General features: G+C 38.4%; 1 protein-coding gene across 1 annotated transcript in view; it reads right to left on the bottom strand.

The window, feature by feature from the left end:
- The window catches only part of Shaw (Shaker cognate w), a 52,173-nt gene extending 34,404 nt beyond the window's left edge, over positions 1 to 17,769 (bottom strand). The window contains exons 1-2 of the mRNA XM_071595751.1: positions 17,502 to 17,769; positions 11,014 to 11,131 (exon numbers count right to left, since the gene is read on the bottom strand). Coding sequence (XP_071451852.1) covers positions 11,014 to 11,131; positions 17,502 to 17,710 — 327 coding nt within the window. The 5' untranslated portion in view covers positions 17,711 to 17,769. The remainder of the gene's footprint in view (positions 1 to 11,013; positions 11,132 to 17,501) is intronic.

The raw sequence follows: 17,769 nt of genomic DNA, 5'->3' as shown, positions 1-17,769 counted from the left end.
AAGGAATTCTCAACTGTATCATGACTTTAGAGTTTAGTATAATCTTTGATGAGCATTGAAGTAACCATAATTTGTTAAATTACAACCAGTGTCCTCAAACGGTGTCGTCGGTGATAGTTGGCTAGACTGCCTTAGTGCCTCAAAAGTCATATTTTTCTTATATTCATAGTTATTTTGTTCAAGGCAATGAATGGTAGTTGAGGTTATCCTCCGAAATACCTTTTATGAGTTTATTTATGTATCATTTGGTACTGCTATTGACTATTCTAAAAGTGGGTAGCATGTTTAATTTTAATGGTGCAATAATATTTCTTACATGGCTTGTGTCGTAGCTCTTAATCCTTGTCTTACGTATCTGTGGCCGAATAGCAGATAAATATCTAGGTGCACCTGTGAATAATCGTTGCTACTGCATCTGAGACAGGAAGAGTAATAACTGTCGGTTTACGGTTTTATAGCCGCATTTATCACCGAACGATTGAAGTAGGTAGGGTAAATTCGATTCAATTCTATTGGAGATCGATTATTTTGATCGATATATATATATAAACCATAAACACAGTAATTAACCCGAAGGTCGGTTTAGTAGGTGGTGGTAGAGATTACCCAGTACTAAGCCCTATACGGCGTGTAAAAATTCACACCTCAGGGTAGGGGGGCCAGTTCCTTTCCCTGTGCCGGTTATGGTTTCCCAGGAAGACCTGGTACCCGAAAAATCACTTCAGTTTCGATATATATATACATATATTATTTTAGGCATCATGAGTGCGAATATATTGTCATGTCATTTATTGCAAACCTTATTGACGATTATATAATTAGCAAAGTTCATAAAGTAGATTAAGATGGTCAGTTAAAGTAAGTATGTTATTTTAATCATTACTCACATTCTCTTCAGAGGCTACCATTAATTCCCTCGCATTTAGGTACTTTTAATCTGGAGAGGGCAATTCCTTCCTATGGGTAATACGTACGTAACCAGAGAGATCTAAATCAGCGGGTGGCCGATTTCAATGAAACTTTACTGAATTTTACCCCTTTAACCCTTCTAATACCAAACAAACCACGACAAATTGGACATGCAGATGCATAGTTAATGAGGAAATATAGTGTCTGCGGTGCAACAGGAGCAATGTTTTGTCGTCTCCCGCCTAAAAATATGTTACAGTGAAGTGGCCATGACTAATCTACGAATTAACGTTCATAAAATATGGCTGAGCAGACTAGTGGTAAATTCATTGAGGGTTTAAGGGTTCATATCGGTTGTTATGATTTAATTATGCATTGATTCTTGTCCATTAAGTGGTGGGGTTTTATTATTAGCAGCTCATGCGTCCATTTAATTTTTCATTTGGAAAATACTTATTTTGATCAACTGGTTCAATATTTATTTTCCGGTTTGTTGCTAGGTATTTTAATTTATATTACTTCATTTATTGATTCTGTATTTTGACTTTTTTAATTTCATTTCCCGTGAATGAAATGATGCATGATGCATTTAGTATTTTCTCACCAAAGATTCATCGTCAATATATCTTTATTTAGTCAGCTTCCGTAATTGCAAGAAATAACGTCACGTTTTACGCCACAAATTCTGGTGAATGAAAATTTGATAAAACCCACCGTATTTTCACTGTTTAGACGGGATCACATCATTGGTGCCCTACGAATAACACGAGATTTCTAAAATAATACTTGTATTTGATCTCTGAAATTTGATCTTGAAAATGTTGCCACCTTGGCTGTCATCATGAAATGCTCATAGATAATTGGGTGAGAAATTTGTTATTCAGATAAATACAGCTGGCACAAATACAAATAAACTTCTAATAAAATACACATGATCTGCTTCGATCCAACAGAAGCTCTCTGGTAATAGTAAAAGAAATAAAGCGATCCTAGAGTCAAACTATTTCATTTAAATTAGATACGTGCTGTCTGAATCGACATTTTAAATGTAATTTGTGGGATAATATCTCAGTCTATTTAGCATATTTCATCAGATATTGTGATTTAATTGATGATATACACGAGTGCCCCATTTAGGCATTTATCATTGCTTATGCGAAGTTAAAATTGTGAATTTGGGTCAGAGAAGTACACTGCATACCAAGTCAGTTACGAAAGAAGTTTTGATTATGCGAAATAGCGAGTTATGTCTATAACCTATGGTATATTTACTGGGGAATATATTGCATCCATAATGGGCTAAGGTTTTTAAGTGGGAACTTTCAGTGGGTAATACTCATCCAGGTATCAATTGACTTCGAATTTCGCATCTTTATGATATTAAAATTTTGATTAACAATTGCTATTAAACTATTTATTAATAAACCGTAGTTGGTGAACACTCAGATAAGTCTATCAATTTTATGCTGGTCCTGGGGCCAGCATAAAATAACCAGCAGTTTGGTTCCCTTCCCGTCAATTACAGTGCGAAGGGTCAAATGCTTTCCAAATCACTCAATATCTGTTATAACCACATTCGCTTCGACAGGGACTCTTTTAACCACTGCTGAATTGCCGCTTGCTATCCGAAAACCTAAAAATTAAGCCTGTAATATCTGCTTTGCTGAGAAAATGAGCCTTTTCAAAGCCTAACTGAATTTTTCCCTTTACCAAATGTCATATGTTATTCCAAAATGCAAATGATTATTGGCAAGAGGTAGATCATCTAAGCCGTCCACATAATAGGTTTTTTAATCTATAGGAATCAGTGATAGTTTCATTCGCTCTTCGCCAGTTGAAGACTTAATTATGTATCCGCATTTCTAACTTTATTAATTTGTGCTCTTTCCAGATTAATAGCATTAGGTATACATATATGAAATTTTATTTGTGAAAAAATCATTATTTTCCACATTTTTGGGGAAAGCGTTTCCTAATCGCATTAAATATGAGCGTGAAAAGTATTTTAGTTTTATTTGAAATTTGGTTTAGCTAAAAATTAATTTTTGTCAATTTTTTCGTTTGCCTTAAATACAAACCTACTGGTAAGAACCTATTCTCATTACTCTGCCCCTATCGGCATTAATTTGCTAGTGAAGATATCGATTAGTTTTTAACCTGCAAGCGGCTGAGCGAGTTGATTGAGGAATTAAAAAGGTGAGTTTAATTATCAATATTGATCTCTATTTTTAAATAGAGGTTCAGTTATTGATACCCTAATCTCATTAAACAAAGTTTTCTTCCACTATGGAAAACTCTCAGCTAATAAATTTCCTCTGTTTATTACCCCTCATCTCAACCGCACTGTGAAACACGTGGGAGATCATTTTTGTGTTTTCTTTTTTTACGTTGTTCACCTTATATATAAATGACATGTACCGTCAAAGGGTAAAACTGTCGAATCAGGCACATAACGCACGAGCGTTAATACGGTATTAAACTCGAGATTTGTCAAGTAAAAGATCTTCTTCAATTACTACTCTTTTTCAATGAGCCGTTTAAACAAGTTGTCTGAAACTATTTATGTAATTCTCTATAGGACTGTTTCTTCCCATGGTCTGTTTCAAGATTGGCGTGCTTCCAGCCAGAAAATGTCATCATCTAACTTTTGTTTTCTCTTCTGATTTCTTGCGGTGTCACCGGGAAGTTTTCGTTGGGAAGTGGAAGGGGAAGAGGAAAGTGGATAACCTAATCCTTTCCTGTTTCAAGGACTACTCGGTTTTTATTTATTTATTTACAAATCTCAGCAATTGGTTTTTGAGTCTAGACTCTTATTGCTTTAACTGGAGGAATGAAATGTCGTTTTCACACCATTACTGTTTCTAAGTGTCTATTTTGCAATCATCCATTAGTGTGTGATCATTGAGAGTTCATCATAAGTATATGGAAAGATGTTCGGAATGGGAAATTGTTTTAAGGAGGCAGGTTTTCTCCCGGAAAAATTTTCTGAATTATCCCTGGTTTTATTTCAATGCAATTTCATATCGATTGACAAACTGTCAAATATAGCTTGCATATGAGTGATTGAATGACCTTTTAGGATGAATCCATCTTTTTTAAATCTTTTCAATAACTTAAATATAGCATAGTATCTCCTTTTCTTTGACAAATCCTGACCAAGTTTTACAAGAATCTTAGTGACAATTTATATTTCATTATTTCCAATTTTTTTTTAATCGGGGTGTCTCATTTGAACCGATATCTAAATTAAAGTCGTTCTAGTTTGGATCCTTTATGTCATTATCTATCTGAATGGGAGACGCTAATATAGAAAAATTACTTAGCCTTTAAATAATTTCTACAACCTTATTAAAATACAATTTTTACTAGCTCGTCTAATCGGATCAACTCAAATAAATCAACTAGTTGCAGCATGATTTATCACCAAACTAACCAGGTTTAAAATCAGAACCCTCTAAATAACTATTAATTTTGAGAATTATCATAGATTATACTTGATAAAATTATCCATTGCCTTTTCTTAACTAAACATTTTCCGCCGAGTCGTGATGGCTTTTGAATGATAATTCAATTTAAATCCTATCTTATCAGAAGACATCCAGTTTTAAATCTCAACTACTGAAGTCTTCAATACAAATCTGGAGGTGTAGGGGTCCATTTTAATCTTCCTTAGGTGCAAATGAAGCCGCGCGAACGCTAATTGGAAACTCATCGATGAAGTCAGAACAATATTCAGAACTAATTCCGTTCAATTCACCTTATCTTTGGTGAGCAATCTTGCTGCCACTTATTACGAGATATTATTTTTTATTCACTTTCCACTCTTCAGCCACTGTTTTCTGTGATAGCAGTCATCTTAGGACGTTATTATAGGGAGTGACGGTTTCTCGGAGGCATTTCATCCATACTTTTTAATGTATCAGTCTTGACGAAAGACCAAGGCAGGAAGAGTAAAAAATAAGTATCAATTAGATAGCAAATCTTACAAATATGTACGTTGCCTGGGTTTACTCATCTTTTACTCTAAGCAAAAATGTACTCATTCTATGAGTTTTGCCACCTCCCGTGAATTATATTGCTTATGATACATTGTTTGCTGTTCTGCTTACGTCGGGTCAGGTCGATGGAGGAAGAAAAGCCGAATAATTGGAATCTCTCCCTCATGTAACCGTTTTGTTCCCTCGCCGCTGTCCGAAATCTTCTCTCTCCCGGCCCCCCCCCCCACCCTCCCCCGTATCCTCCCCTGCCCATTTCACTCACTCGGCTCCCCCTTTCCTCCCTCTCTCCCCTACTAAAAAAACCTTCTGCCCGGCTCGCGAAACGCTTTTGACTCGCGCACCCGTGGCGACCTCTGCCCATTGTTTTCGCCCTTGGCGGAGGGACGAGGCCACTGGGAGAGGAGCCTGGTGGTCGAGGGGTGATCTTTCACTTCCCCGCGGAGTCCTCCGGTCTCACGCCCGCCCCACTTCATCGTCACTCTATCTCTCTCTCTCTCTCCCTCCCTGCGCTCTGGGCGGGTGCGGTCGAGCGAGGGCTGCGTCGCCTCCATACCCTGTCCGGCATGCCACGCGCTTTCACCCGCAACGACCGCGCTACTCCCATTGTCCAACCGGAGGGAGAAAGAGGTAGTAGCAATGGAAGAGGGGCGGTGGCGTAGATAGAGGGGTCGTGATGAGTGGAATCCTTTTTAAACGGCGAAACTGTTGTGGCGGCGAGGATTCAAAACTCCCCTCATTCTATCCAGCTCCCTCCCCCCTTCCAGCCCCGTGAAAATATCCCACACCGTCCATCTCCTGCTCTTGGCTGAGCAGAGGCGGCATTCATTCATTCCTCCCGCTGCCTAATCAAACTATGCCGAAACGGTCAATCTCTCCAACCTCCATCTCCTCATTTTCCTGCATACATGCATGCCCGAGAGCTTCATTAAACCAGTCACCCTTTCAGCGAGTGAGGCATTATAATGCGAGGGGGTTCCCTTTTTGACGGACGGGGCGTGCTAGTAGGTGGGCGGTTGGAGAAAGGGAGGTCACGGTCCCTCTCCCCAAAACCCTTGCAACCCTTTCACCTCTGTCGACCCTTCTTTCAGGGTGCCTCTGTCAGGGTACACGCGGAACCTTTCGCCTTGGCCCGCAGGTGGCACGGCACACGCCTTACTTCACGGTCGTACTCTGGAGGATGGGTCCATGGGCCCAAAAATAGACCGTCAGCACTATCAACACCAAAGGCGTTTCTCGAACGACAATCGGTGGCATGATTGGGTTACCCATCTCCTAGCAATTTTGTACCAAAATGATTGCTTTTCCTCTTGGCAAAATCGGATTGAATTGCTAAAAAGTTGCTTTATAGCATTGAGTCAATCATAAGTTGTTTACATTTCAACACTAAGACTGCGATACGGGAACAAGTAACGCATTAAATATAAGACCTAGTAATGAGAAGTACAGCAAGATATAGCGTTGCCCATTCAACTATTTACAACTGACAAACTCAGGTTATATTTTGTCTAACAACTATGATAACCGAGAATTTCAATGCTGACATAGTGGGTATTCTCAATACAGTGCCAAATTCCAAATTTTCACTAATATGATCGTCCTAATTTCAGTTTAAAGTGTTTAGGTGAAAGAGAGAAAAAGTAAGTTACCCGTGTTTGAACGATAGAGCCCCGGAAGTTCACCGTTCCTACAAGTCTTCTCTCTGTGATGAAAGGGATTAAAAATGAAACCTGTCCTTTTTTATGATTACATTTACCGATTGGCATCGTGATATTTACCATATCATTTTGGCATTTATATATGTGTACATATATAACTTCCTAAAATATGAGACTATCCGTATTTATTTGGACTTGCAGGTACCTCTATAGTCATGCCAATGAATTCAAGTGTGTGGAATTACTTTATTTTGATTTATTAGTTTTGTGATATCATTCAGTGCCCTTTTGGGATAAGCGTTAAGTGATTAAAATGGTATTTAATGGATAGATATATTGGCCAACTCAATTGGAAATACAAAGTGGCTATTCCTACTCTACTGACAGGAGGTAAGATACGCTCCTCTTATACCGTTATAGATCATTTCGACTTACTGTTTTATGTGTAACGTCGAGTCTCTAGTGACTCCAATTCAGGTTTTGATAGAAATTGTGTGGCGTTTTATTTATTTATTTAGACTTAGTCCGAAAAGAGCACTTTTTGGCCTTTCACATCGGACAGTAACCTTAATAACAGTGATATCAATGGACACGATTAAGAACACCCAAACTCTAGGTAGAGAAAAACCCACCCCGATGGGAATCGAACCCGCGGCCCTTGGATTGGCAGACGAGGGCGTTATCCCGCCACAACCAGTGCCCGGCAAATTTGTTTCGTTTCATAGTGCATTATCAAGGAACGGGTACTATTAAGGCGAAAGAAACAAGAGATTGGTCTACACTAATTTGTAAATTTCGAACACTCTCGTAAGTGCTGAGCATTTCATGAGATCGACCCTCATCAATAAAACAAGCTTTTGGTATGATTATTTGTTTTTCCTCCATCAGCAATGCATTTCGTGCGGGTGGCACATTATAAAAACCTCAGGCAGCACTACATTTCCACCCTCACAAAAAAGTCATCTCGTGGCTTTCCGTGTTATAATTACAAAGTTATCGAAATATCTGAGTACCAAAATAATGGAATGAATACATTTTCATAATTTACTCCGTGATAGCTATTCCTTCAGTTTTTTTAAAGCTATTATTTCAAAATAAAATTCTCTTAAAGCAGAACTACAGTTTAGAGATCCTACATACAATACGCCATCCTCATAATGCCCTGGATGAGGCATTTTTCATATTTAGAAGGATATTATGTGACCAAATATCATGCTATCATGAATCATTTTCATTGTTTGCAGTCACCATCAGTCCCTCATAACCCAAGAAACTTGGAATAAAGTGTGGATACATATAATATACATATAAAGAGTTGCAGATTGCGTGCAGGGATCTAACCTTTTTCCCCAGCGCCCCATGTGCCCTTGGGTACTCGGAAGCGGCATTTGATTCTTCCATCTGATACAAATTCACGAATGTCTGCGCCTAAACACCTGCTGCCTCAATTTTGAATCCAAGCTCTTAACCTAGTTTCCAATCTAAGGGGTCAACCGTAGTCGAGCTGGAAGGGAGACGTCATTTCCCCGTCTATTTCTGCCCTACCCTGTTTGTCCAGGTGGAAAGAGAGGGAATGACAATGGGTCGTCTCTCACCCATCCGGAAGCACTGTTGGCGAATGCCCTCGGCTCTCGAGTGCGGAATCGCGGAAAGACCTGCCCGCTTCTGATGCAAATTTCCTCGCTCAGACGCAACCGTCGTTAATGGTTTTAAGTGTGGTGACTTCACGTCCATGCACGCCCTGGAACTCTGTGCCGTGATTCAAAATGTCTCCTTTTAGAGTTTGGACGATTCCAGAGGACATAGTGTGGTTCTTTAACCGAAACTCCCATATTCAAAGTGAACAACATAGTTGAAAAAATTGTCACTCTTTGTTATAACAAGTTGCCTCCTTCAACGAAAACTCAGTATTATTCTTTAGGCTCGCCTTGAAGCTGTAATACTAAAAATGCAATAATACGTAATATAATTATTTGTAATATCTCAATGGTCCTTTGCCTTGTTCTACGTACTAAGAGTAACAGAATAACCTGAATTTAAATGTTTTATAATTGACGTAATATTCCTATAACGTCAATTTTTATAACGTATAGATTGGGATGTTAGAGGGGCTGACATATTTACATTCCCAAGGTGATATCTTTCAAAAAATAGCTGTGGGCATTACAGTGGATAATTGCTTTTATCTTTGAGCATTTCCTGTGAAAAAGGAAAATAATAGAGGAGTATTAATGTTAAGTTGCGATGGTGTTTCATGACTGTTGGTGCTGCAGCCCAAAGACATGAGTTCGAAACTTGCTGGATGAGCATCGCACAAAAGAAATGACGCATAGGATATTGATGTGGATCTTCTATTATAATTTTAATATTTGTCATGATATGGATATTTGCAGCCGGGCTGCTGTATAGTTGTAGCCATCCCTATTTAGGGGCTGTAAAATGAACAATAAATATGCACTCCCTAATTAAGTGGGTAGGTGGGTAAGTAGTGGTAATCCCACTTTGCAATTATGCAACATATAATAATTGCGTGGAAAGTGGTTCAATTGGCAGAGGATTAGTTATTGATCGGCGGGTTAAGGGTTCAAATCCAGGTGACTTCGATGGGAATGTACATTTTGACACAAACTGTGTAGTTTTCTGGATATTACATCTTCATGGAAAGACACAGACGACCGAATGAAGGGACCTCGTTCGCCCATCTATGTTTGTATATTCTCGCGCACCGAAGGGCGTAATTAGAAGTGAGCTCTTTTCCAAAAGTTCGACTAACCAACCTTAGGGGTTGATACTTTTATTTTTTCAACTATGACGATTGCTACTCTGATTTAAACATTACAATTTCTGTCTGTAATGTTTTCCATTACCAACGCGGGAAAGAAACAGTTTGAACATATTTATACCAAATCTTTTCAGAATTCTTTACTTTGTTTGAGTACATCCCATTGAATAATTCTAATAGGGTCTCTCATTATCATAGAGCGCTTTGTTCACAGCGTCTTGCCCACGTTAAAATGCTATGAAATGAGTATCATTGTTTCTTCTCGCCTGGTTCTCATTTTGGGCCGAGTGAAAATTATTTTCACATTGAAAATGGAAACATTTAGAGCTTAGTCGCCAGAAGCAGAAGATTGTGGCTACAAGGCTACCTTCATGTTACGTGACCAAAGCCTGAGTCAGCTGAATTTTTGGGTCCACAAACCCGAGGAAAATATGAAGTTTTATACAAAAATATGCAAAGAACATTCCATTAGTTCGTCTCAACTCTTCTCTGAAAAGAACTCCAGTCAGGAATTTTTGGACGAGAATAATTAATAAAAGTTTTATGGCTGGTACCAAAGGATGCACATTCTGGCTATTCCCAGTTTAAAAGTTCAAAGGTCATGGTCAGGTCATTACCCTTTTCTTTTTCGCAACATTCCAGGGAGTTCTTACTTACATACGTCCTTCCCTTGATTAAACATTCGTAAATGACTTGGTCTTTGGAAACTTCCTACCAATTTGGTGTACTGGGATATTTTTCCATGACTACCAACTTAGCGACTATTTATTCTTCTTGAAAATGAGGCGAAAGCTCAGATTTTAGATACACTACATGAAAAGATCAAGTTGGGTACGTGAATATTTTAAAGCTACACAAATCTACCTCGTGGAGTACAGACTATGGCACAATTCTGATCCACTCCAACTGTATGAGGCGTCTAAGGCAAACTAAAAGATACAAATAATCCATACTTCACTTATTTTTACATATGTTATTGCAACTAACATGCAATAGAACCACTATACAGATGTACATTTCAATGCTATCTGATTCAACCTTATGAACATTCATCTTGAGGAAAAAGACAAACTTTGTGAATTCACAAACATTTATTAATACGATACTACCGGTTTCATCACATAGGTGAGTCAACTATGTGATGAAACCGGTAGTACTGCATTCATAAAATTTTTTGAATCCACAAAGTTTGTCTTATTCCACATACAGTTAACCTATTTGATGTAAAAAATTTCCTATACTAATACATTTACTTATCGAAATTGAAATTGTTTGGAATTGTAGAGTTATTCTTTAAGGATAAGGCAAGGGTAATTACATTTATACAAGTAAGATCACCTAATTATTTTATTTTTACATGCGATTGAGTATATACCATTGGTTCGTGTGGTCAAAAAATCGAGCACGTGCGTTATAATAAATAAAGGTCATCATAATTTCAACCCGAGAGGTTGACTTGCTGATTTTACAAGGTTAATCATTTGAACCAATTTCTAACTCCTGCGAGATTAAGAGGCGTCCTTTATATTTTCCTCAGCTGGCCTCATAAATTGGAAAAAAAATTCGACTTAATGTCGACCAACCGAGCCATTAGCGAGCGACGTCAAATGACGAGCTGGAGCCAATTACCCCATTTAATTTAACCTGCGGAGCCCTGGTGCTTACTCACCTGTGTGTACGTCATCCAGCAGCACGGCTCTACCTGGTTGGCGTCCAGACCCCAGAACTCCAGCTCCTCCTCAAAAAGGGGGCCGCAAACGTCCGTGGGATAATGCAGCTTCCCCGTCCTTCCGCCGCAAGGCGCCACAGCCGTAAGGAAGGCGTTTTGAAAGCGGATGGAAAGACAAGAATGCGATGATGAGTCAAGGACGGAAAATTTTAGGTGTCCATCGCTATATGATTCTTCATATAATTTCGTATAATTCATGCAATTCTTCAAATGCATAATTTAAATATAGTATAACTTGTCCGTTGCAACTTCATCACTACTCGTTTTTCAATACTTATACCACAGTCCACCGAATTGCGAAGATATGTTTAGAGAAAAGTACAAAACTGACAGATTTGAGATGTCATTTTTGCCATGGATGATAAGAGTTCAGAATAACTGTAAGCGACCTTGTTAAAGGATAAAAAGTATTTCTCTTTTTCATTCTAAAAAAAAGTCTTTTTCTTTTTTATCCTAAGTATCCTGGTATGATGTTATTATTTCATCATTACCTTTGATTGTTGTCCTTCTAATTACTCTTAATTAATTCTAGCAACTCGGCTCACATACTTAAAGAAGACTTTCACATTTAGAAACCGTAGTACAGGTACCTATAGTTTTAATGATCATCAACCCAAAAATTATTATTTATGCTTAATGTAACCATCAGTAAGAACACTTAATTTTTAATGCACACGCCTATTATTGAATCATCCCTGATACGCACCTTTACGTTGGCTTGCAAGGTACCATAGATATAGGTGGGAAATGTGCGTATGCTTCAGGAATGAGCGTGAGATCAGGAGAAGAATTATATTAAGGCAGACTGACATGGAATTGGTAATTAAACCATGAAATTTTTTTTTGACATTTATAACTAAAACAAAGTAATCATGAAAAGTAACCTCATTTACTTTCTCGGAGGAAATTAAATGAGGTGACTTTATTCATTTTCAGCAAGTAAATGAAAGTCAGATAGTTGTTTCACATACAAGTATATGAAAAAAATCTATGGACAAAATACTGTCGTCTGCATAATTTAAGAATCTCGTGTGTTGCTGTAAAATGATTGATTTACCATATGCTTTTGTCGTTCCGAATGGGTTCCAAAAAAGTGGCTGTTATGGTATTATTATTTATCGCCCATCTGCATAAAATTGAGATGAGGAAGTTTACCAGAAGTTTGTGTCGACCAAGTATTTGCAGATTTCGGTTTGCCGCTTCTCGCATCCTAAGCGACCATTTGCTCCCGTTTCAATGCCCAGGTCTATGCCCTCCCCCGGCTATTTCTCTTTTAATGTTTTTCTGGACTTGAATGGACATTTCCTTGGCCGTTTTTTATTTTCCCTTTCTGAGAGCCAACTTTCAATAGTATTCTATGGTCGTCCATTTGGCGTAGATGGCCGTACCATTTTAGCTATTTTTTGCGACTTAAGGTTGCATACTCCGTTGTTATTTTCCGTATTACGGTACTAAGTCATTCAAAATTGAAAGAAGGTTAAGAAAGTTTATTAAGCTTTCCGCGAAAAAATCAACGAATAAAAGAAGAAGAGCACATCAATGTACGAGATAATATATAGAAGATGCGTTTTGACAAAGTAAAATAAAATATAGTCATATCTGAGAGTCGCATATGAATTTCAATAGAATATAAAGACAAAGGAAACAGGCCAAAATCTTTGAACGGCGGTTCAATGAAAGGCAGAAGGAAAGTGCATATGAACGACTGGGGACCAGGCATATATCTAGAAGTCAATTTGATAAAGCAATGAACAACCGGGCGCCCCCAAGCAAACGAATGCAGAGGAAATACTTCCATCGAGCTCTGAGCAGATCTCAATAAAATCATTTTTGGAATAATATAAATGGGAGATTTCTGGAGAGGATCTAGAAAGGTTTTAATGATTGCAGTGGTAAAGAAGTCGAGGCCTGAGAGATGATAGGCAGTTGAAAGTAATAACTAGGAATGTCAAAATTTTCTCCTAGTGTAATGCTCGTCGAAAATAAAAACGGGAACGTCCAAAGGGTAGGAGGAAAAATTGAAGACAGCCTGACGGAGTATCGATTCGGATTCAGGAAGAAACAGGAAATAACTAGGTAGACACATTCTGCGAAGACCATTTCTAGTAAATATAATAAAAATCGGCAAAACATTTTGTAATGTTTAAGAACTTGAAGTGGGCCGACTTCGATTGAGGAAAGATACTCAAATTGCTGGTGAATTTTGCCGTTTGTCATCTTCATAAAACCCAAGTTTTCACTCAGGGAACGAATGAAGGAAGAAAATACGGGTATATATGCTAGGATAAATAATGTTTTTCGTCACGGACGCAACCGCTCGCCAGTTCTCCTCATCGTGTAACATAAGAGAAAAGAAACACAAGGACAGGTCCTCAAAGGAGTTAAGCTGAAAATAAAGGAATAAACTTGCTCCATTTCGCAGAGACATTGCAGAAATTGGAAATAGCCCGCCGGTATTAAAATGCAATGGACTGGGAAATGCTGAGGATAAACCTCCGGAAAATGCTGAGAATAACGTAAACATCGATAGGAAGAAAACTTGAACGTTTGTATGCAGGGGAGAGAAGGCAAAGTCTCGGTGAAATAATTAAATTTGTAATTTTATGCAGCATTTATTTAGGACAATGCTAAATATGTACCAAATACTTTCCGTTCAATACGTTTGAGTTAACTCGTTTTACGCAATACATCGCAGTTGAAAATTACAATGATATTATTTCGCGTTGCTTAATTTTCACAAGTTGGAGCCCGCCACTACAACTTGTAAATTGAAGATCATTGTCGTAAGACGAGGAAGAAAACTAGAGCACGTTGAATTTATGAACTGCCTTGAAAGCAGGAGAAGAGAATAAGACGAAAGGTCATCAACTGACATCGGATGCAGAGCGGCAGGCAGGAATTACGGCGACGCTCATGCTAAAGAGTAGGTCATCTACGCTGTTCAAAGAATATACGGCAGTAGAGCGTGAAAATACTAGCATAGAATTTGGCATTCAATGGATGAACCAGAAACCCTCGCAAATTCAAATCAGAGAAGACTGGAAAGTTTTCGAAACCTGGTTCAAAGGGTTCAGGCTGATGTCAAAGATCAAATAGGAAGATAAAATGAAAAACAAGGAAGAGACAGGAGAGTAAAGGTTGAAAAGTCTCTTTGCACGGAAGATTTTTGAATTTTAAAGGCATGCATGCGCTGGTTTTCTTTAAAGACTTTTGATTTTCGTTGGCAGGGGAAAATGAGCACAGAAGGGCGAGGGATGAAAGAGAAACATAATGACAATTTTGCTGTGAAATCCGCACTTATGGAAACCAAAATCTAGTCATCTCGATCACCGATTATTTAGTCTACTTGAGTAAGCACACTTGAACGGAAATCAAAAGATCATTGGTTTATTCACGGATGCGCTAATTTTCCTGAGAAGTTTCATCATCACTGTATCATTCAACATTAAACACCAATCCTGTTTTCTTCCTCATAACTCAGTCGTCTGAAGTGGAGAAATTACATAAACACTATTCGGGTGGAATTGGAGGGTATAGAGGGCAGTGATCGGGAATATAGGACAAACTCCGGAATTAACCACCATCATAAAAAAGAGGATAGAATCATGTAATTCCCAGTAGTGATAGGAAATTTTAAGGGTTAACATAGCAATTATTCAAAGCAAGAAATTCAAAACTTTTTGCACCCCATCTTCCTTAATTCCTCTACTAAAAGTAGATGGAAAATCCATCCGTCATTCTCGTATTTACCCTTTCGTTTTTATCTGTCTCCTTTACTGATTGCGTCATTTCACCGAAGGATGTACATACCGCAGAGACTGGAATTACTCCGATCCCCATAAATAACACCTGACCTGCGTAACAGATGGTCCCTATCTGCAGATGGATTGAGTTCCGCTGACTTAAGTTCGCCCTCAGAATTAGTCCAAGGTTTCCGTCCAGCAGGGAGCGTGGTTAAGATAAGGAAGGTTTTGGAGCTTTGGCCCTTCTGAGAAAAGCGACGACCCGGGAACGCGTGAACTCATTCACCCGCTCTCGGGAGCACTTTGTCAGGGATCGCTCGCCTTAATTCTCATTCCGATATCACTTTTGATAATTTAAACTACATAGTTTTTGTTTTCACTTCGTTATTCTTTCTATATTAACTACCCTGTTTTTCCCGCACTCATATTCTCTTCAATATTTTAATCGATAATTGAGATCTTTCATCGAAATTAATAAGCATCCTGTTTTTGTGATGGATGAAAAATTTCTATTCTGTTCGGGTAAAATGTTCATTAAACGTGAAATTAGCGTCGTCAACGGAACTTCCATCCTTACTTGCTTAAGGTGAGAGACAGGTCATGCGGCGAGGAGGTATTGTACCCTTATCATCTCGGTCTAATATTGTGCTAGCATCGGGGGTTTCCTAGATAGGTGATTGCGCTTGATGGCGGCAAGGTGACACTTCACCGAGACAATTAGCTCCTCCTCCCACGAGAGGCAGGCAAGCCGGCTGCTTGGAGCGTCACGTGCTCACCCCCTAACCTCACCACTTCCAAAATCCTCTTTTGTTGAACCCCTTCATTCTGAGCCTTTGATCCTACTGCTCGGCCTTGATGGACGACCGGTACTTAGCTGGCTGGTGACCCCTCAAAACACCTCCGTCCACCAACTTGCGTTGGTTGAGGGAAAAGGAAGGACAGCAACCTTATCGGACAGCGTCCTGCGGCCACGCTTTGCTTCTAAACTGTACCGAAACATTTGCCCGTGTTGATTTAGTGCACTTAAAAAAAGTGATTGTATCTATATTAAAAATTGGACATCTCACCCGAGAGAAATAAAATTTTGTTCTATTCTATTATGGTGCAAAAACACAATAGCTGAAAGAAGTCACGAAATCCCCCCATCTTGAAGCGACGAATGATTGCCCATTATGAAAGAACAGGAAGTCACTGATGCAAACAGAACGCGTAATTTGTTTTAAAAGAATATCACCCAACTATGAAAAGTACGTGAATATACTGTACAAAAGTCTGGGACGTTTTCTCTATTCTCATAGAAACAAAGTGATACCATTGAGCACGATGTGAAGTTTTGAAATATAAGGATTGACATTGGAAAAATGAAGTCATCAAACCGTGTGTAGCAAGTGGCTCAAAAGTGGCTTGTAAAATCAATACATTATCCAAAATTGAAATATGGTGATAAACATGATGGAATTAAATTTTGATTGTTTTGACGGTCGGTAAATATTTACTAATATTTTTTATGGGTGTTGGTTTATTTGCTTCGTTTCCCTTTTAATAAATTTCCTGGGTCAGTTTTGGGCATATCTTAGTTTAGGGACTGTCTTCATACAATTTAAGAAATACTATTCATAACCACGAGTGATTCATTTCGACGCGAAAGGCGAAACGTCGGATATTGTGAATTACCTTTTCTCACGGATGATGAAATTTATGGCCTCTAAAGAGGAATAGTATTATGAATAATATCATTATTTTCAGTTTAATTTTAAGTATGAGTTTATAGTTTTTAAGTAAGTTGTTTAACCGTATTTATCATAAAATATCTTTCTACTGCGGTATCCTTGGTACTGGCAAAGCTCAGTGATATGTAAACAAGCAGACTCGGAGTTTATTGTTGGACGCCTTTATACAAGCGTACTATAAACCTGAAAGTGATCCTAGCAAGGATTTAGCGTGATGCATAACTATTATGTGACAGGTATGAGAGCTAGCTATGTTAAAATAACGTATTTACGTATATAACATGTAACATGCTATTTTTCATGCATGCTTTCGTGCATGCTTTCAGAAGCGATCATATCAGTCTGTCTCGTCCTCAAAGAAAAAGTAATTCTGCTATTAAAAAAATTAAGATTAATCCGTTTTTCCCAAGTACCCCGATGAGCTTTACCTTGCCAATATAATTTCCCGAGGTTTCAGGAGACTATTCTTGCGATGAAATTCGAACTCATTCCGTTTGGGTTTTCCAACTGATTTGACTGATAACATGTTATTCACAGTGGTTTATGTGTCTGTTGGTTTGCATTACGTTAGAACTTTCCCATTTTAGGTACTCCATTTTAAAACAGATATGACTTTACATTTGAGCGATTCTCATTTTGAGAGTTATCCATGAAAATGTTGAAAAATTTTATTTTAATTCTTCAAAAATATTTTAAGTATAATGATTTTATTAATAAGGAATGTCATTCGAACTTAAGATTCCATATCATACCATCGTTATCCATCCCATAAAATTTAAAATTTTCTACCAACAAAATTGTTAGCAGAAGATTCATTTTAAATGCAAAATAAAAAATTCCGTGGTCATTTAAAAACTCCCTTTACATTACTTTTTTCTACTTATTAACGCGTTCTCCAAAAATACCGATGCAGTACAAAAATTATGCTACGGATTTTATGCTGCGAGAGACTCACCTGTAGTAATTTAGAACTTGAGCGAAGACTCCGGGGTGTCTGTCGAAAAAGTACTCGTTGAGGATCGGATCATAGTTGGCAAGAGCCTCGGTCAGTCTGGACAACCTGGTTGCTGGGATCTTCTTGAGGGTCGCCTTGTATGTCTCGTGCCTGATACCGCCCACGTTTAGCACCACGCGGTTCTCTGCGTCCATGTTGATGAGATTCATCTTACCAGGTTCTCAGCGTCGTCAGGACGACGCGACGTACTCGTAAAAAAAATCCTGAA

This window comes from Hetaerina americana, unplaced genomic scaffold (assembly GCF_022747635.1).
Source record: "Hetaerina americana unplaced genomic scaffold, ioHetAmer1.1.p SCAF_7, whole genome shotgun sequence".
Lineage (NCBI taxonomy): Eukaryota > Metazoa > Arthropoda > Insecta > Odonata > Calopterygidae > Hetaerina > Hetaerina americana.
Note: the sequence above shows the minus strand (reverse complement) of the source record. Positions and strands in the feature narration are given on the sequence as shown.